Source organism: Apis florea, unplaced genomic scaffold, assembly GCF_048593485.1.
Source record: "Apis florea isolate Af1SG1 unplaced genomic scaffold, ASM4859348v1 contig_2989_pilon, whole genome shotgun sequence".
Taxonomy (NCBI): Eukaryota; Metazoa; Arthropoda; class Insecta; order Hymenoptera; family Apidae; genus Apis; species Apis florea.
Genome location: NW_028256685.1, coordinates 721,338 through 742,770, shown reverse-complemented (window position 1 = coordinate 742,770; position 21,433 = coordinate 721,338). Strand labels below are relative to the sequence as shown.

Below are 21,433 nucleotides of genomic sequence, written 5' to 3'. Positions count from 1 at the left end.
ACTCCTTAACGCTTCTATTTATTAAAAAATGAACAGCAGCAGGACATGCCCCCCTCGAAACCAAGTAACTTTCATTCCAAACATTTTTTAATATCTCGAAAAATAAGCGAGATACAGCGAAAAATGTCGATCGAACACTTGGAAATTTCCGAGAATTTGACGTCATTTCTTGGAAATGTTTTTCGGTCGACCTCCTATCGTATCATGTTCTCCTAATACAAAATCGCATTTTTGGACAAAAATTTTACATCGATCAGGCAATTTCGATGGCAATCTTTTTTATTAAATATCTCGCTTATTCTTCACGATATTAAAAAATGCTTCGAATAAAAGTTGCATGGTTTCGAAAGGGCTGTATTCCGGTGCCCTCAATTTTTTTGTAACTCAAATTATAAAAAAGTTATCAAGGTCAACCTTATTTTTTTAAATAGCACTATACTTTTTTACACACCAATCTATGCAGCATGGCATTCTCCATAAAAATGATTAGGGGTATTTTTAGTAAAAAACTATTAGTTTAGAAGATATTGATTATCTCTTAAACTATAAGTTTCTTGCCATATATGGCTTAGTACTTTTTTATAGAGAATAATACGGGACAACAATTGGTGTATTAAAAAATGTATAGTCCTATTTAAAAAAAACCACCATTCGCGTTTATAACTCCATAACGCTTCCATTTATAAAAAAAATGAACAGGAGCAGGACGTGCGGCCCTCGAAACCAAATAATTTTTATTCGAAACATTTTTTAATATCTCGAAAAATAAGCGAGATACAGCGAAAAATGTTGATAGATTGTTCGAACACTTCCGAAAAGTTCCAAGAATTTGACGTCATTTCCAAGAATTTCAGAGATTCCGAGAATTCGACGTCATTTCTTGGAAATGTTTTTCGGTCGACCTCTTATCGTATCATGTTCTCCTAATACAATATCGCATTTTTGGACAAAAATTTTACATCGATCAGGCAATTTCGATGGCAATCTTTTTTATTAAATATCTCGCTTATTCTTCACGATATTAAAAAATGCTTCGAATAAAAGTTGCATGGTTTCGAAAGGGCTGTATTCCGGTGCACTCAATTTTTTTGTATATCAACTTATAAAAAAGTTATCAAGGTCACCTTTATTTTTTTAAATAGCACTATACACTTTTTTATACACCAATCTATGCAGCTTGGCATTCTCCATAAAAATGATTAGGGGTATTTTTAGTAAAAAACCATTAGTTTAGAAGATATTGATTATCTCTTAAACTATAAGTTTTTTGCCATATATGGCTTAGTACTTTTTTATAGAGAATAGTAAGGGACAACAACTGGTGTATTAAAAAATGTATAGTCCCATTTAAAAAAACCACAATCGCGTTTATAACTCCTTAACGCTTGTATTTATTAAAAAACGAACAGCAGCAGGACATGCCCCCCTCGAAACCAAGTAACTTTCATTCCAAACATTTTTTAATATCTCGAAAAATAAGCGAGATATAGCGAAAAATGTCGATCGAACACTTGGAAATTTCCGAGAATTTGACGTCACTTCCAAGAATTTTAGAGATACACAGAACCTGGCCCTAGTTCCAAGAAGTTTAGAGATTCCAAGAATTTGACGTCATTTCCAAGAATTTCAGAGATTCCGAGAATTCGACGTCATTTCTTGGAAATGTTTTTCGGTCGACCTCCTATCGTATCATGTTCTCCTAATACAATATCGCATTTTTGGACAAAAATTTTACATCGATCAGGCAATTTCGATGGCAATCTTTTTTATTAAATATCTCGCTTATTCTTCACGATATTAAAAAATGCTTCGAATAAAAGTTGCATGGTTTCGAAAGGGCTGTATTCCGGTGCACTCAATTTTTTTGTATATCAACTTATAAAAAAGTTATCAAGGTCACCTTTATTTTTTTAAATAGCACTATACACTTTTTTATACACCAATCTATGCAGCTTGGCATTCTCCATAAAAATGATTAGGGGTATTTTTAGTAAAAAACCATTAGTTTAGAAGATATTGATTATCTCTTAAACTATAAGTTTTTTGCCATATATGGCTTAGTACTTTTTTATAGAGAATAGTAAGGGACAACAACTGGTGTATTAAAAAATGTATGGTCCCATTTAAAAAAACCACATTCGCGTTTATAACTCCTTAACGCTTGTATTTATTAAAAAATGAACAGCAGCAGGACATGCCCCCCTCGAAACCAAGTAACTTTCATTCCAAACATTTTTTAATATCTCGAAAAATAAGCGAGATACAGCGAAAAATGTCGATCGAACACTTGGAAATTTCCGAGAATTTGACGTCATTTCTTGGAAATGTTTTTCGGTCGACCTCCTATCGTATCATGTTCTCCTAATACAATATCGCATTTTTGGACAAAAATTTTACATCGATCAGGCAATTTCGATGGCAATCTTTTTTATTAAATATCTCGCTTATTCTTCACGATATTAAAAAATGCTTCGAATAAAAGTTGCATGGTTTCGAAAGGGCTGTATTCCGGTGCACTCAATTTTTTTGTATATCAACTTATAAAAAAGTTATCAAGGTCACCTTTATTTTTTTAAATAGCACTATACACTTTTTTATACACCAATCTATGCAGCTTGGCATTCTCCATAAAAATGATTAGGGGTATTTTTAGTAAAAAACCATTAGTTTAGAAGATATTGATTATCTCTTAAACTATAAGTTTTTTGCCATATATGGCTTAGTACTTTTTTATAGAGAATAGTAAGGGACAACAACTGGTGTATTAAAAAATGTATAGTCCCATTTAAAAAAACCACAATCGCGTTTATAACTCCTTAACGCTTGTATTTATTAAAAAATGAACAGCAGCAGGACATGCCCCCCTCGAAACCAAGTAACTTTCATTCCAAACATTTTTTAATATCTCGAAAAATAAGCGAGATACAGCGAAAAATGTCGATCGAACACTTGGAAATTTCCGAGAATTTGACGTCATTTCTTGGAAATGTTTTTCGGTCGACCTCCTATCGTATCATGTTCTCCTAATACAATATCGCATTTTTGGACAAAAATTTTACATCGATCAGGCAATTTCGATGGCAATCTTTTTTATTAAATATCTCGCTTATTCTTCACGATATTAAAAAATGCTTCGAATAAAAGTTGCATGGTTTCGAAAGGGCTGTATTCCGGTGCACTCAATTTTTTTGTATATCAACTTATAAAAAAGTTATCAAGGTCACCTTTATTTTTTTAAATAGCACTATACACTTTTTTATACACCAATCTATGCAGCTTGGCATTCTCCATAAAAATGATTAGGGGTATTTTTAGTAAAAAACCATTAGTTTAGAAGATATTGATTATCTCTTAAACTATAAGTTTTTTGCCATATATGGCTTAGTACTTTTTTATAGAGAATAGTAAGGGACAACAACTGGTGTATTAAAAAATGTATAGTCCCATTTAAAAAAACCACATTCGCGTTTATAACTCCTTAACGCTTCTATTTATTAAAAAATGAACAGCAGCAGGACATGCCCCCCTCGAAACCAAGTAACTTTCATTCCAAACATTTTTTAATATCTCGAAAAATAAGCGAGATACAGCGAAAAATGTCGATCGAACACTTGGAAATTTCCGAGAATTTGACGTCATTTCTTGGAAATGTTTTTCGGTCGACCTCCTATCGTATCATGTTCTCCTAATACAATATCGCATTTTTGGACAAAAATTTTACATCGATCAGGCAATTTCGATGGCAATCTTTTTTATTAAATATCTCGCTTATTCTTCACGATATTAAAAAATGCTTCGAATAAAAGTTGCATGGTTTCGAAAGGGCTGTATTCCGGTGCACTCAATTTTTTTGTATATCAACTTATAAAAAAGTTATCAAGGTCACCTTTATTTTTTTAAATAGCACTATACACTTTTTTATACACCAATCTATGCAGCTTGGCATTCTCCATAAAAATGATTAGGGGTATTTTTAGTAAAAAACCATTAGTTTAGAAGATATTGATTATCTCTTAAACTATAAGTTTTTTGCCATATATGGCTTAGTACTTTTTTATAGAGAATAGTAAGGGACAACAACTGGTGTATTAAAAAATGTATGGTCCCATTTAAAAAAACCACAATCGCGTTTATAACTCCTTAACGCTTGTATTTATTAAAAAATGAACAGCAGCAGGACATGCCCCCCTCGAAACCAAGTAACTTTCATTCCAAACATTTTTTAATATCTCGAAAAATAAGCGAGATACAGCGAAAAATGTCGATCGAACACTTGGAAATTTCCGAGAATTTGACGTCATTTCTTGGAAATGTTTTTCGGTCGACCTCCTATCGTATCATGTTCTCCTAATACAATATCGCATTTTTGGACAAAAATTTTACATCGATCAGGCAATTTCGATGGCAATCTTTTTTATTAAATATCTCGCTTATTCTTCACGATATTAAAAAATGCTTCGAATAAAAGTTGCATGGTTTCGAAAGGGCTGTATTCCGGTGCACTCAATTTTTTTGTATATCAACTTATAAAAAAGTTATCAAGGTCACCTTTATTTTTTTAAATAGCACTATACACTTTTTTATACACCAATCTATGCAGCTTGGCATTCTCCATAAAAATGATTAGGGGTATTTTTAGTAAAAAACCATTAGTTTAGAAGATATTGATTATCTCTTAAACTATAAGTTTTTTGCCATATATGGCTTAGTACTTTTTTATAGAGAATAGTAAGGGACAACAACTGGTGTATTAAAAAATGTATGGTCCCATTTAAAAAAACCACATTCGCGTTTATAACTCCTTAACGCTTGTATTTATTAAAAAATGAACAGCAGCAGGACATGCCCCCCTCGAAACCAAGTAACTTTCATTCCAAACATTTTTTAATATCTCGAAAAATAAGCGAGATACAGCGAAAAATGTCGATCGAACACTTGGAAATTTCCGAGAATTTGACGTCATTTCTTGGAAATGTTTTTCGGTCGACCTCCTATCGTATCATGTTCTCCTAATACAATATCGCATTTTTGGACAAAAATTTTACATCGATCAGGCAATTTCGATGGCAATCTTTTTTATTAAATATCTCGCTTATTCTTCACGATATTAAAAAATGCTTCGAATAAAAGTTGCATGGTTTCGAAAGGGCTGTATTCCGGTGCACTCAATTTTTTTGTATATCAACTTATAAAAAAGTTATCAAGGTCACCTTTATTTTTTTAAATAGCACTATACACTTTTTTATACACCAATCTATGCAGCTTGGCATTCTCCATAAAAATGATTAGGGGTATTTTTAGTAAAAAACCATTAGTTTAGAAGATATTGATTATCTCTTAAACTATAAGTTTTTTGCCATATATGGCTTAGTACTTTTTTATAGAGAATAGTAAGGGACAACAACTGGTGTATTAAAAAATGTATAGTCCCATTTAAAAAAACCACAATCGCGTTTATAACTCCTTAACGCTTGTATTTATTAAAAAATGAACAGCAGCAGGACATGCCCCCCTCGAAACCAAGTAACTTTCATTCCAAACATTTTTTAATATCTCGAAAAATAAGCGAGATACAGCGAAAAATGTCGATCGAACACTTGGAAATTTCCGAGAATTTGACGTCATTTCTTGGAAATGTTTTTCGGTCGACCTCCTATCGTATCATGTTCTCCTAATACAATATCGCATTTTTGGACAAAAATTTTACATCGATCAGGCAATTTCGATGGCAATCTTTTTTATTAAATATCTCGCTTATTCTTCACGATATTAAAAAATGCTTCGAATAAAAGTTGCATGGTTTCGAAAGGGCTGTATTCCGGTGCACTCAATTTTTTTGTATATCAACTTATAAAAAAGTTATCAAGGTCACCTTTATTTTTTTAAATAGCACTATACACTTTTTTATACACCAATCTATGCAGCTTGGCATTCTCCATAAAAATGATTAGGGGTATTTTTAGTAAAAAACCATTAGTTTAGAAGATATTGATTATCTCTTAAACTATAAGTTTTTTGCCATATATGGCTTAGTACTTTTTTATAGAGAATAGTAAGGGACAACAACTGGTGTATTAAAAAATGTATAGTCCCATTTAAAAAAACCACAATCGCGTTTATAACTCCTTAACGCTTGTATTTATTAAAAAATGAACAGCAGCAGGACATGCCCCCCTCGAAACCAAGTAACTTTCATTCCAAACATTTTTTAATATCTCGAAAAATAAGCGAGATACAGCGAAAAATGTCGATCGAACACTTGGAAATTTCCGAGAATTTGACGTCATTTCTTGGAAATGTTTTTCGGTCGACCTCCTATCGTATCATGTTCTCCTAATACAATATCGCATTTTTGGACAAAAATTTTACATCGATCAGGCAATTTCGATGGCAATCTTTTTTATTAAATATCTCGCTTATTCTTCACGATATTAAAAAATGCTTCGAATAAAAGTTGCATGGTTTCGAAAGGGCTGTATTCCGGTGCACTCAATTTTTTTGTATATCAACTTATAAAAAAGTTATCAAGGTCACCTTTATTTTTTTAAATAGCACTATACACTTTTTTATACACCAATCTATGCAGCTTGGCATTCTCCATAAAAATGATTAGGGGTATTTTTAGTAAAAAACCATTAGTTTAGAAGATATTGATTATCTCTTAAACTATAAGTTTTTTGCCATATATGGCTTAGTACTTTTTTATAGAGAATAGTAAGGGACAACAACTGGTGTATTAAAAAATGTATGGTCCCATTTAAAAAAACCACAATCGCGTTTATAACTCCTTAACGCTTGTATTTATTAAAAAATGAACAGCAGCAGGACATGCCCCCCTCGAAACCAAGTAACTTTCATTCCAAACATTTTTTAATATCTCGAAAAATAAGCGAGATACAGCGAAAAATGTCGATCGAACACTTGGAAATTTCCGAGAATTTGACGTCATTTCTTGGAAATGTTTTTCGGTCGACCTCCTATCGTATCATGTTCTCCTAATACAATATCGCATTTTTGGACAAAAATTTTACATCGATCAGGCAATTTCGATGGCAATCTTTTTTATTAAATATCTCGCTTATTCTTCACGATATTAAAAAATGCTTCGAATAAAAGTTGCATGGTTTCGAAAGGGCTGTATTCCGGTGCACTCAATTTTTTTGTATATCAACTTATAAAAAAGTTATCAAGGTCACCTTTATTTTTTTAAATAGCACTATACACTTTTTTATACACCAATCTATGCAGCTTGGCATTCTCCATAAAAATGATTAGGGGTATTTTTAGTAAAAAACCATTAGTTTAGAAGATATTGATTATCTCTTAAACTATAAGTTTTTTGCCATATATGGCTTAGTACTTTTTTATAGAGAATAGTAAGGGACAACAACTGGTGTATTAAAAAATGTATGGTCCCATTTAAAAAAACCACAATCGCGTTTATAACTCCTTAACGCTTGTATTTATTAAAAAATGAACAGCAGCAGGACATGCCCCCCTCGAAACCAAGTAACTTTCATTCCAAACATTTTTTAATATCTCGAAAAATAAGCGAGATACAGCGAAAAATGTCGATCGAACACTTGGAAATTTCCGAGAATTTGACGTCATTTCTTGGAAATGTTTTTCGGTCGACCTCCTATCGTATCATGTTCTCCTAATACAATATCGCATTTTTGGACAAAAATTTTACATCGATCAGGCAATTTCGATGGCAATCTTTTTTATTAAATATCTCGCTTATTCTTCACGATATTAAAAAATGCTTCGAATAAAAGTTGCATGGTTTCGAAAGGGCTGTATTCCGGTGCACTCAATTTTTTTGTATATCAACTTATAAAAAAGTTATCAAGGTCACCTTTATTTTTTTAAATAGCACTATACACTTTTTTATACACCAATCTATGCAGCTTGGCATTCTCCATAAAAATGATTAGGGGTATTTTTAGTAAAAAACCATTAGTTTAGAAGATATTGATTATCTCTTAAACTATAAGTTTTTTGCCATATATGGCTTAGTACTTTTTTATAGAGAATAGTAAGGGACAACAACTGGTGTATTAAAAAATGTATAGTCCCATTTAAAAAAACCACAATCGCGTTTATAACTCCTTAACGCTTGTATTTATTAAAAAATGAACAGCAGCAGGACATGCCCCCCTCGAAACCAAGTAACTTTCATTCCAAACATTTTTTAATATCTCGAAAAATAAGCGAGATACAGCGAAAAATGTCGATCGAACACTTGGAAATTTCCGAGAATTTGACGTCATTTCTTGGAAATGTTTTTCGGTCGACCTCCTATCGTATCATGTTCTCCTAATACAATATCGCATTTTTGGACAAAAATTTTACATCGATCAGGCAATTTCGATGGCAATCTTTTTTATTAAATATCTCGCTTATTCTTCACGATATTAAAAAATGCTTCGAATAAAAGTTGCATGGTTTCGAAAGGGCTGTATTCCGGTGCACTCAATTTTTTTGTATATCAACTTATAAAAAAGTTATCAAGGTCACCTTTATTTTTTTAAATAGCACTATACACTTTTTTATACACCAATCTATGCAGCTTGGCATTCTCCATAAAAATGATTAGGGGTATTTTTAGTAAAAAACCATTAGTTTAGAAGATATTGATTATCTCTTAAACTATAAGTTTTTTGCCATATATGGCTTAGTACTTTTTTATAGAGAATAGTAAGGGACAACAACTGGTGTATTAAAAAATGTATAGTCCCATTTAAAAAAACCACAATCGCGTTTATAACTCCTTAACGCTTGTATTTATTAAAAAATGAACAGCAGCAGGACATGCCCCCCTCGAAACCAAGTAACTTTCATTCCAAACATTTTTTAATATCTCGAAAAATAAGCGAGATACAGCGAAAAATGTCGATCGAACACTTGGAAATTTCCGAGAATTTGACGTCATTTCTTGGAAATGTTTTTCGGTCGACCTCCTATCGTATCATGTTCTCCTAATACAATATCGCATTTTTGGACAAAAATTTTACATCGATCAGGCAATTTCGATGGCAATCTTTTTTATTAAATATCTCGCTTATTCTTCACGATATTAAAAAATGCTTCGAATAAAAGTTGCATGGTTTCGAAAGGGCTGTATTCCGGTGCACTCAATTTTTTTGTATATCAACTTATAAAAAAGTTATCAAGGTCACCTTTATTTTTTTAAATAGCACTATACACTTTTTTATACACCAATCTATGCAGCTTGGCATTCTCCATAAAAATGATTAGGGGTATTTTTAGTAAAAAACCATTAGTTTAGAAGATATTGATTATCTCTTAAACTATAAGTTTTTTGCCATATATGGCTTAGTACTTTTTTATAGAGAATAGTAAGGGACAACAACTGGTGTATTAAAAAATGTATGGTCCCATTTAAAAAAACCACAATCGCGTTTATAACTCCTTAACGCTTGTATTTATTAAAAAATGAACAGCAGCAGGACATGCCCCCCTCGAAACCAAGTAACTTTCATTCCAAACATTTTTTAATATCTCGAAAAATAAGCGAGATACAGCGAAAAATGTCGATCGTACACTTGGAAATTTCCGAGAATTTGACGTCACTTCCAAGAATTTTAGAGATACACAGAACCTGGCCCCAGTTCCAAGAAGTTTAGAGATTCCGAGAATTTGACGTCATTTCCAAGAATTTCAGTGATTCCGAGAATTCGACGTCATTTCTTGGAAATGTTTTTCGGTCGACCTCCTATCGTATCATGTTCTCCTAATACAATATCGCATTTTTGGACAAAAATTTTACATCGATCAGGCAATTTCGATGGCAATCTTTTTTATTAAATATCTCGCTTATTCTTCACGATATTAAAAAATGCTTCGAATAAAAGTTGCATGGTTTCGAAAGGGCTGTATTCCGGTGCACTCAATTTTTTTGTATATCAACTTATAAAAAAGTTATCAAGGTCACCTTTATTTTTTTAAATAGCACTATACACTTTTTTATACACCAATCTATGCAGCTTGGCATTCTCCATAAAAATGATTAGGGGTATTTTTAGTAAAAAACCATTAGTTTAGAAGATATTGATTATCTCTTAAACTATAAGTTTTTTGCCATATATGGCTTAGTACTTTTTTATAGAGAATAGTAAGGGACAACAACTGGTGTATTAAAAAATGTATGGTCCCATTTAAAAAAACCACAATCGCGTTTATAACTCCTTAACGCTTGTATTTATTAAAAAATGAACAGCAGCAGGACATGCCCCCCTCGAAACCAAGTAACTTTCATTCCAAACATTTTTTAATATCTCGAAAAATAAGCGAGATACAGCGAAAAATGTCGATCGAACACTTGGAAATTTCCGAGAATTTGACGTCATTTCTTGGAAATGTTTTTCGGTCGACCTCCTATCGTATCATGTTCTCCTAATACAATATCGCATTTTTGGACAAAAATTTTACATCGATCAGGCAATTTCGATGGCAATCTTTTTTATTAAATATCTCGCTTATTCTTCACGATATTAAAAAATGCTTCGAATAAAAGTTGCATGGTTTCGAAAGGGCTGTATTCCGGTGCACTCAATTTTTTTGTATATCAACTTATAAAAAAGTTATCAAGGTCACCTTTATTTTTTTAAATAGCACTATACACTTTTTTATACACCAATCTATGCAGCTTGGCATTCTCCATAAAAATGATTAGGGGTATTTTTAGTAAAAAACCATTAGTTTAGAAGATATTGATTATCTCTTAAACTATAAGTTTTTTGCCATATATGGCTTAGTACTTTTTTATAGAGAATAGTAAGGGACAACAACTGGTGTATTAAAAAATGTATGGTCCCATTTAAAAAAACCACAATCGCGTTTATAACTCCTTAACGCTTGTATTTATTAAAAAATGAACAGCAGCAGGACATGCCCCCCTCGAAACCAAGTAACTTTCATTCCAAACATTTTTTAATATCTCGAAAAATAAGCGAGATACAGCGAAAAATGTCGATCGAACACTTGGAAATTTCCGAGAATTTGACGTCATTTCTTGGAAATGTTTTTCGGTCGACCTCCTATCGTATCATGTTCTCCTAATACAATATCGCATTTTTGGACAAAAATTTTACATCGATCAGGCAATTTCGATGGCAATCTTTTTTATTAAATATCTCGCTTATTCTTCACGATATTAAAAAATGCTTCGAATAAAAGTTGCATGGTTTCGAAAGGGCTGTATTCCGGTGCACTCAATTTTTTTGTATATCAACTTATAAAAAAGTTATCAAGGTCACCTTTATTTTTTTAAATAGCACTATACACTTTTTTATACACCAATCTATGCAGCTTGGCATTCTCCATAAAAATGATTAGGGGTATTTTTAGTAAAAAACCATTAGTTTAGAAGATATTGATTATCTCTTAAACTATAAGTTTTTTGCCATATATGGCTTAGTACTTTTTTATAGAGAATAGTAAGGGACAACAACTGGTGTATTAAAAAATGTATGGTCCCATTTAAAAAAACCACAATCGCGTTTATAACTCCTTAACCCTTGTATTTATTAAAAAATGAACAGCAGCAGGACATGCCCCCCTCGAAACCAAGTAACTTTCATTCCAAACATTTTTTAATATCTCGAAAAATAAGCGAGATACAGCGAAAAATGTCGATCGTACACTTGGAAATTTCCGAGAATTTGACGTCACTTCCAAGAATTTTAGAGATACACAGAACCTGGCCCCAGTTCCAAGAAGTTTAGAGATTCCAAGAATTTGACGTCATTTCCAAGAATTTCAGAGATTCCGAGAATTCGACGTCATTTCTTGGAAATATTTTTCGGTCGACCTCTTATCGTATCATGTTCTCCTAATACAATATCGCATTTTTGGACAAAAATTTTACATCGATCAGGCAATTTCGATGGCAATCTTTTTTATTAAATATCTCGCTTATTCTTCACGATATTAAAAAATGCTTCGAATAAAAGTTGCATGGTTTCGAAAGGGCTGTATTCCGGTGCACTCAATTTTTTTGTATATCAACTTATAAAAAAGTTATCAAGGTCACCTTTATTTTTTTAAATAGCACTATACACTTTTTTATACACCAATCTATGCAGCTTGGCATTCTCCATAAAAATGATTAGGGGTATTTTTAGTAAAAAACCATTAGTTTAGATGATATTGATTATCTCTTAAACTATAAGTTTTTTGCCATATATGGCTTAGTACTTTTTTATAGAGAATAGTAAGGGACAACAACTGGTGTATTAAAAATTGTATGGTCCCATTTAAAAAAACCACAATCGCGTTTATAACTCCTTAACGCTTGTATTTATTAAAAAATGAACAGCAGCAGGACATGCCCCCCTCGAAACCAAGTAACTTTCATTCCAAACATTTTTTAATATCTCGAAAAATAAGCGAGATACAGCGAAAAATGTCGATCGTACACTTGGAAATTTCCGAGAATTTGACGTCACTTCCAAGAATTTTAGAGATACACAGAACCTGGCCCCAGTTCCAAGAAGTTTAGAGATTCCAAGAATTTGACGTCATTTCCAAGAATTTCAGAGATTCCGAGAATTCGTCGTCATTTCTTGGAAATGTTTTTCGGTCGATCTCCTGTCGTGTCATGTTCTCCTAATACAAAATCGCATATTTGGACAAAAATTTTTCTACATTTCTGGGGATTTCGTTATTTATATTTTTTATTAAATATCCCGTTTATTATTAACAATATCGAAAAATGTTTCGAATAAATGTTGAATGGTTTCAAAAGCGCTATAATCTGATGCCCTTATTTTTTTCGTAGGTGGACTCTTAAAAAACTTCTAAAGCTCACTTTAATTTTTTTAAATGGCTTCGTGTACTTTTTATAGCATTGGTAGATGTATCATGATATCTTTAAAAAAAAGTGCAAAGACTTTTAGCAAACAAACATTAGTTTAAAAGATATTCAATTAAATTTGTTTATTCTCTAAACTATAAGTTTTTTATTATATATTGTTTAATTTTCTTTTATAGAAAATGCTAGAAGATACCAAACAATTCTTATTTAAATTTTTGTAAATAGCATTGAAAATGTTTGCAAACAAATGGAAATTTCATCTCCCAGATCCACAATTTTTAAAGCTATTGAATTTATATGATACTTACCTGATACTTATCTTATATTTACCTTGTACATACTTTCATTTTTTAATAAAGAAAGAAAGATTATTTTATTAATAAAGAAAGATTATTTTTTAATAAAGAATCGTTTTTCAATAATTTACTTAAATCTAGGGGAGTGGAAGGAATGTTGGAATATTTTTTATAAATAATATACTCATTCATTTATTAAAAATTAATGTTTATTGAATATAATTTACAATTAAAATTACATATTTTTTAATTAACAATTTATTTAGATATATTTACCTTATACGTACTTATAATTGTATAGTGTATACAATGTGTTTGGAAAAAATTGTACTTAATTTCCAAGAACTGGCAAAATTCCTGGGAAAATTTGTCGTGCGAACTCCTGTCGACTTATATTCTTCCGACAAAATTGTATTTTTGGCCAAAAATTTCAATCTTGTTCAAGACTTTGGATTATTCCAGGAATCTGATGTCATCTGAAAATTTCAAGAATTAATGATATTAATTTCCTAGTATTTTAAAAGTTCTGAGAATTTAATGTCCAAGAATTGGCAAGATTTCTGTCCATTTTTTTTACTATATATAAAAATATTTTTACGGTATATAATCGTAATAAAAGATCCTATGTTGGAAGAAATTCATTAAATAAAAAACTCATTTAAATATTAAGATATTATATTTATTTATTTAATCTATTACAATTGGATCTATATTTTTTTATTATAAATGTATAAACTTTTTGATTATTTTCTAACTAATTTGATATGGCAATACTGATTTAAATTTATTCAATGATGATTTTTCCATTATATATCTAGTGTTTTTATTGTGAATACGTTGGCAATTTTTGGTCTTTATATATATATATATATATATATATATATATATATATATATATATACATATATATTTACGTTTAGAATTCGTGAAAAGATGGAAAATATATTATAATAAAAATTTATTAAACAAGTAGAAAATGTTATTGTATTAAAGTTATTAAACTTTAATATAGAAGTGTTATACTTTCAATATCAAATCGATATTTAATATAAAGGTGTTTGAGGTTATAAAGTATATTGTTAGAAAATTAAAAAATATTTAAATATTTTCACAATAAAATATATATAATAAAATAAAATTTAATAATTGTCGTAGAAATGCAATTTTATAAAAATATCACGAAAGTGTTGCTGTCACGTAAGTTTATAAAAAACGTTATTTCTTTCTAAGAAAAAAAAAAACTTGTGTTTTTATTAATGTATATATTTTTGCAGCATATTCTATATTTAAATCGGCACCCGCAGTTGGAGTAAAATCATTTAAACCATTACCTAAAATGGGTATTCCAAATATTATAATTCAATATAAAAAGAATTTAATTAAAAAGATATATTTATCACGTTATTTATATTTTGTAGATGTTGAATATCCTGAACGTAAAAGGCTCAGAGTTGTGTTAAAAGTACCTCAATATCCACCTTCTATGAGACCTTTCAAAATGCAGAAAAGATTGAGATTAATGCGTGGTCCGGAATCATATCATAATACTCTTTTGCATAAACAGTACGGCATAATAGTAAGAGAATAAATCATGGAATAGAAAAATTCCAAACCATACGATTCATTCGAACATAAAAAGATGTATTTTTAGGCGACTGGTGGTGGTAGAATGAAATTTAATCACTTTGAAATGATCCGTATGGCAATTTTAAAAAATGTAGATTATAATAAAGTGTTTGCAATATGGAGAGTGCCTAGCCCTTGGCAACCAATAACTAAGAAGGTTCGTATATATATACATATATTACATTAGTCGATATGAAATAATAACTAGATTTGTTGAAATTTGTAAAAAAATTAAAATTTATATATTGTACAGAGTCATGGATCACGAATGGGTTCTGGTAAAGGAAGTATAGATCATTACGCCACTCCGGTAAGAGCGAAACAAGTTATTGTAGAAGTTGGAGGAAATATTGAATATTTCGAGGTATAATATATATATATATATTTTTCATCGTTTTAATTTCTCGTTAATTTTAATTATTTTAATGTAAATATGATATTTTATAAATAACTTCATTCAGGTTAAAAATGTCTTAAAAAATATTGCGAAAAGATTACCGTTTGATGCTATGGTAGTTAATCAAGAAATTATGGATAAAATGGAAGCGGAAAAGAAAAAATTAGAAGAAGAAAATCAAAACCCATGGACTTGGAAATACATAATTCAAAATAATATGCTTGGTTGCAATAACTGGATTTCGAAATACGACAGAAAATGGTTTAATGAATATATTTAATTTAAAATGTATAAATGAATGTGAATATTTAATTATATGAAAAATAAATAAATGTTCTTAATATATGATTTATTATTTATTATCCATTCCTTTATCCTATTCCCATTTTATCAATGCGAAAAATCTTCAGTTAGATAAGTAATTGCGTAATTACTTACCTCTTTTTTTTTTTTTTCGAGCGAACTATAAATTCGTATTTTCATTCGTTAAAAATGGAGTGGATGTGGAATTGGAGTAGAATTGGAGCAACACGGATGTGTTACAATTACAATATTTTATATATCTTTGATGACGGTTTGGTGGTAACAACAGGTAAATACTACATATTGTACATTGAGTAGGCGATAGTCGTATCTTATTGTTTAATTAGCGTATCATTACGCCGATACCGATGGCGATGGCGACGTTCACCACGACGGCAACCCCAACGACAAGGCGAAATACATCGAAAACAGCGATAACAACAGTAGCAGCAACAACAACAATCTCAATAACAATAACAATAACAGCAACGATGATTATGATCGATTATGATAGAATAAGGATAATCATTTTCGTAAATATATAATAAATACAGATTAATCGATAAGTACAAACTTCCTATCGCATTTTTACGATAAATCCATGCCAGCTAGAAGAATAATAAATAGAGAGATCAGCGAGAAGATAGTGATTCGCAACAGCATCATCGATTATTTGGAATTGTCGTCGTGGATGCGATCGTCATCGCCGTCTTCGTCGTGTCTTTTTCGCCGTCGCCGTCGCCGTCATTGCCGTCGACGCCTCGTCAATCGTATTTTCTATTTTATCCGCATTTATCACACTTAACGTAGATACAGCGACATCATGTCTGAGGAATGTGTGTGAATGCAGAGTCAGCATTGCGACGATATTCTATTACAATATATGTATATATATATATACATGTATATATATATATATATATATACACATATAATATATATATATACATATTTATATATTTATAATATAATCCTCTCTGATCGATGGGAACTTATCAAAAATAAAAAAAGGAGAAAAGAGAGACCGGCAGTTTCGATTTAAACAGGGCAATCCCCTGCTTTCGTCTCGAGGATCAGCGAATTTTGTTTTAAACAAAACTCCTCGAGAAAATATTATTATTATTATTATTATTATTATTATTATTATTATTATTATTATTATTATTATAAAATTCGGCGCTATAAATTGCAAAATGCATCATGCTTTTATATAATTTGATCTCCACCAATTCACGATCGCGTGATTGAAACGATCGCGAGAGGCGTTCCGAAATGATCGAACGAACGAACGAACGAACGAACGAACGGATAAAGCTATAGAAAGCGAACCAAGGAACGTCGTCGTGTCTCTTAATTTTATTATTATTATTATTATTTTTCTTTCTTTCTTTCTTTCTTTCTTTCTTTCTTTTTTTTTTCATTTTTTTTTTTTTTTTTTTGCGATTTTTCAACGAGAAAAATAAGGAGTTGCGCGTGTATATACAATGTTTGTTGGCCGTAGCCAGAGCTGGAGGAAATAGTATTCTAAGTAAAAAATAGTAACTGTAAGATCGTTTGTACGTTGATAGTGTAATGGCGAATCGGGGGGCGGTTTCGCTTATTTTCTTCCTTCCTTCCTTCCTTCCTTCCTTCCTCCCTTCCTTCCTTTCTTTCTCTTTTTAACATCGCGACAAGCGAACATTAAACAGCGTTCGTTTCGCGCGAAACAAGCTCCGCAAGCTCCTCCACTATTTTCTATCGTAAATACTATTTGTTTCCGGCTCTGCGTGGGATTCCTCGTCCTACTTTTTCGACTCGGTCCGACGAGGACGGGATTCCCCGGGCTTGGTTAATTATGATTAATTAAGAGTAATTAGCGCGTCTCTCACTCACGGTACTCGATATGATTGATTCGTTAATTAACGTCCCGCCATCTTGGATGTGCGAGGAGTGCATCGTCTCTCGATGCTCCTCTCGAGGGAAAAGGGAAAGAATGGCCACGGGCAGAGCTGCGAATACGACGGCGCCACCACTTCGCCCCGCCAGACGATACTTGGAGGATACGTGTCACAGTAGTCGGGCGAAAGGCAATGTAGATCGCGTTTCGCGTTATTTATTAATATTAATTTAATAATTAATGCATCATTAAGTTATAACGCTATAAGACTAGATTTCTCGGCGGGGAGGGGGGGGGGGGTACTTCTCTTACGTTGTCTGCAGCACACCTTTAACCCTTTGCATACACGTCCTCGTGAATCGAGGAAAGGATTTCTTAATTCGCGTTCGAATTTGAAGAGAGAGAGAGAGAGAGAGAAAGAGGAATGTAAAAACTTGTAAATTGATTAATTAATTAACAATCGATTATCTATATAAGGTGCGATTAAATAAACGGAATCTCCACTCATTAAATACTAATAATTTAACGTGCAAAGGGTTAACGTGCATGGCCCACGTTGATACGCCCTTCTATAGACGCCTTCTGGATGCCGACTCGACTTTTTTTTCTCTTTTCTCATTCTCGTACAACGGCATTATTACATCACTATGATCCCACGCTTGACATGCTAACACACAACTTACAGATACATACATACTTAGACACGTAATCCTTAGACGCCTAGATATACGATAAAGTGATCCTTTAGAGTTTCGTGGATTTCTACGTATGTATCCCTGCGTGATCTGATCGATTCGAGTTGATCCTCTTTTACAAATTCGTTCAAATTTAAAAGAGAGAGAGAGAGAGAAAAAAAAAACCCCTTGAACAAAGATTTATTAAATTCGGAAAATTTTGTTCTCGAAAGAAGGAGGAATCCTTTCGACATTCGAACGGATAGATTCGGAAAATACGTACGTTTCGCACTGTTTAACTTATGTTTAAATTACGTAACTCGTTCACACGTTATCACGCGATCGCAGGGAAGAAGGAGACGTGCGATTGGATTCGCAAGAAGAAATCAAATCTGCGGGTGCGGAAGAACGAAGGTTATAAAGTGTGCGTGTATTTTGCGTATCTCCCTAATGCATTCTCTCCCTTCTCTCTCTCTCTTTCTCTCTCTCTCTCTCCCTCTCTCTCGCGTACACATTCACATACGTCTCGTCTCTCCATTCCAGTCTCTCTTTCTCTCAAGTGTACAAGTGTGTGTGTGTGTGTGTGTATGTGTGTGGTGTGTAGACGAACATGGACGAAGACGCGTCTTTAACTAACGATGGCACAGATGCGATCGCGCTTGGAAACACCGACTCGCGAAACCGATCACTTTGAAACGATCAATGTACGCGACCAATGATGCTCACGTACGCGGACAATTGCGGAATCCAATCGAATGGGGGCGAACGGTATTACACATTACAATTAAAAGCGATTATGGCGGGCCACAGTTCGAGTTCGCCTCTCTCTCTAACGAGATTAGCGTTTCCCAGCACTATATTATTCCTTTTCTTCGATATGTTAATATAATAATGATAATAATGATAAGCGTTCGTATCGCGATATAACGTTTTTTCGAGCTCCAACGAAACTCTCTTTTTTTCCTTCGTGTTTTTTTTCTTTTTCGTTTTTTTTCTTTTTTTACGATGTGTGTGTGTGTGTGTGTGCGTGCGCGTGTGTGCAAAGAACATACGATAACGGATAGAAGGTGAATTCGAACTATTTATAAAGTGACAAACATGGTGATCGGCGTGATTACGTTGTTCGAAGAGCGCTCGTACAAAACGAAGAGGATTAGAAGATTATAGTAGTAGTGGGGGAGGGGGGGGAACACGCTGATAGGTGGAAAGATATGCACGCGGCCCTCTGTCGCGTTTCCGCTCGGCTCCGTCTTTAAAAGCGCGATTTAAAGACGCGCCGTTGGCTCGCTCTACGTAGTGCGAGTAAGATAATTTTGCCATACAAATTTGCAAGATCTTTCTAAATCTGTTGTAGATCCATCGTAATTAACATATGCGCTTGGATCGCGTTTTATATATATATATATAATATATATATGTACACAGTCTTACAAAGCGAAAATTTACAAACATCACGACGTACGGACGATCGAATAAATATTATACCTTTTCTTTCTTTTCTTCTTCCCTCCGGCGAAAATTGGAAAAGTAAATCGGCCCTGTATCCCTTCGTGTATATCGATTCGTCCCGATATCGATCTTAACGGCTGCTCCACCGGTGGAACGCTAGCTAGCTGTTTAAAAATAATACGGGCTGAACATCGGGGAGAAGTTTTTATCTTTTTGCTAGAAACACGGATGGGATGGGCTGGTAAAAGCTGCGGAAAGGCGGATTAAAAAAAAAGAAAAGAAAAAAAAGAAAAGAACGAGCTATCGAAGCCAAAAGGATCGATCTCGGGACGAAAGAGAGTCGTCGGAGTCGTGTTTTTTGTCCGGCCGGTTTCTCGCGAACGCCCTGTCGCGTGGCAGGAATCCTGTCGTGGCAGCCTTCGTTCGATCGCCGCTTGGAGGAGGAAAGGGATTGGTTGAGCGGGATATATCGATATAGCGCGCGGAGGCGGAAGCGAGGATCGGAAGCGAGGAAAGAGAAAGAAAGCTTGGAGAAGTCGAATCGAGCGCGCGATCTATCCTATCCCACCCCGGCCACCGGCCATCGGTCACATCACTTTTTTTTTCTTTTAAAGCCTCTGCGCGTGTGTATACACGTGTATTTATATGTATATGCGTGTGTATATGTGTGCCCAACGTTGCGTGTCTTCACGTATTACGTTCGATTACTCGCGATCGAAAGCATAGCCTCCTCGTCGCCTCACCCTCTCGCGTCTCTCTATTCCTTTCTCTCGTTCCGTGTGTGCTCGTATGTATGTCTCTCCTCGTGTGTGCCTCGTGTGTCGATGCGTTTTGCGCGATACTCTTGATGTGCTGCTAGGAAGCTGACTAGATTATAGCCTATATAGTATATATATATATATATATACTATACTATATATATACTATATATAGAATACGAAACGAATCCGGAATGAATCGTTTCGAAACGGCGGGCTCGAGCCCGGCGTCCCCAATGCGGCCGGTTCTCCATTGTGTGTGAAACGGTGTGCTACGCGGCAGCGGAGAGAGGAAGCGGAGAACGGAGGCCGGGCCCGAGGCCCACCCTTCCTTCCTTCTCATCGTTCTCAACGATGGATCCGGGGTTTCGTATCGATCTTGACTGCTCGGCCTTCTTCGAGGCCGAACGCCTCTACCTAGGCGTTCGACTCTTTCAAATTGTCGAAATACTGCATGATCTGGTTGTAATCCATGCCCAGGTTCAGGTCGTCCAGCGCCACCGACTCCTCTTGCTCGTGGGACAAAGACGCGGACGAGGAGGAGGAGGAGGAGGAGGACGAGGAGGAGGAGGAGGAGGAGGAGGAGGGAGAGGCGGAGGAGGACGGCGACGAGTTGGGCGGCGACGAGGAGGACGATACCACGGTCGGGGTTGACACGTTCATCGAGGAGGCGACCGCGTTGGTCGAGAACGAGGAGAACATTGGATTGCCGACGATCGTCGCCCTCTTCACGACGCTCTCCCTGCCCCTCACGTCCTTCCCAACGTGCCTGTTCTCATCGTGATTCACCAGCTCCACGAACTCCTCCTCCCCGTCCCCCTCCTTTTCTTTCGGGCTAACCACTACCCTAGCTTTACCATGCGTTGGTTTGATATGATGAATCTGCTTGCTCGTGTGCCGTTGATTGTTGTTGTTGTTGTTGTTGTTGTTGCTGCTGCTGTGTTGCTGGCCGTTGTTCACGCCCGCGCTCCCGCTCGATGCCCTGTGTCGGCCGTGTTTCCTCGGCGTTTCAGGCAGCCGCACGATTACGCCCGTGTTCCTGTGCGGCGGAACAGGCGGTTTGTAATCCTCGTTCCCGTTGTTGTTGGCCGTGCTCGCGCCGACGGGTGCTGCCTGCGCCGCCGTCGTCGTCGTCGTCGTCGTTGTCGCCGCCGCCGCCGTCGTCGGACCCGGTATCCCGTGCGGCGGCAAGGGCGGTGGTATATCGTCGTTG

At 34.3% G+C, this 21,433-nt stretch overlaps 2 protein-coding genes across 4 annotated transcripts in view; one reads left to right on the top strand and one right to left on the bottom strand.

Annotated features, from left to right (window-relative positions):
* The first annotated feature begins 13,334 nt into the window (after positions 1–13,334).
* LOC100864038 (mitochondrial ribosomal protein L16) lies at positions 13,335–15,503 on the top strand. The gene is made up of 6 exons (XM_012489105.3): positions 13,335–14,334; positions 14,412–14,477; positions 14,556–14,713; positions 14,789–14,920; positions 15,017–15,127; positions 15,225–15,503. The coding sequence occupies exons 1-6, from the start codon at positions 14,295–14,297 to the stop codon at positions 15,438–15,440; spliced, it is 723 nt and encodes a 240-aa protein (XP_012344559.2). The 5' UTR covers positions 13,335–14,294; the 3' UTR covers positions 15,441–15,503.
* A 196-nt stretch (positions 15,504–15,699) lies between these two features.
* dtn (transmembrane protein 132C dtn) overlaps positions 15,700–21,433 on the bottom strand; it is a 54,924-nt gene continuing 49,190 nt past the window's right edge. For all 3 annotated transcript variants that reach the window (XM_086907856.1, XM_086907857.1, XM_086907858.1), the window contains exon 10: positions 15,700–21,433. In XM_086907856.1, the coding sequence (XP_086763982.1) occupies positions 20,638–21,433 (796 nt within the window). In that variant the 3' untranslated portion in view covers positions 15,700–20,637.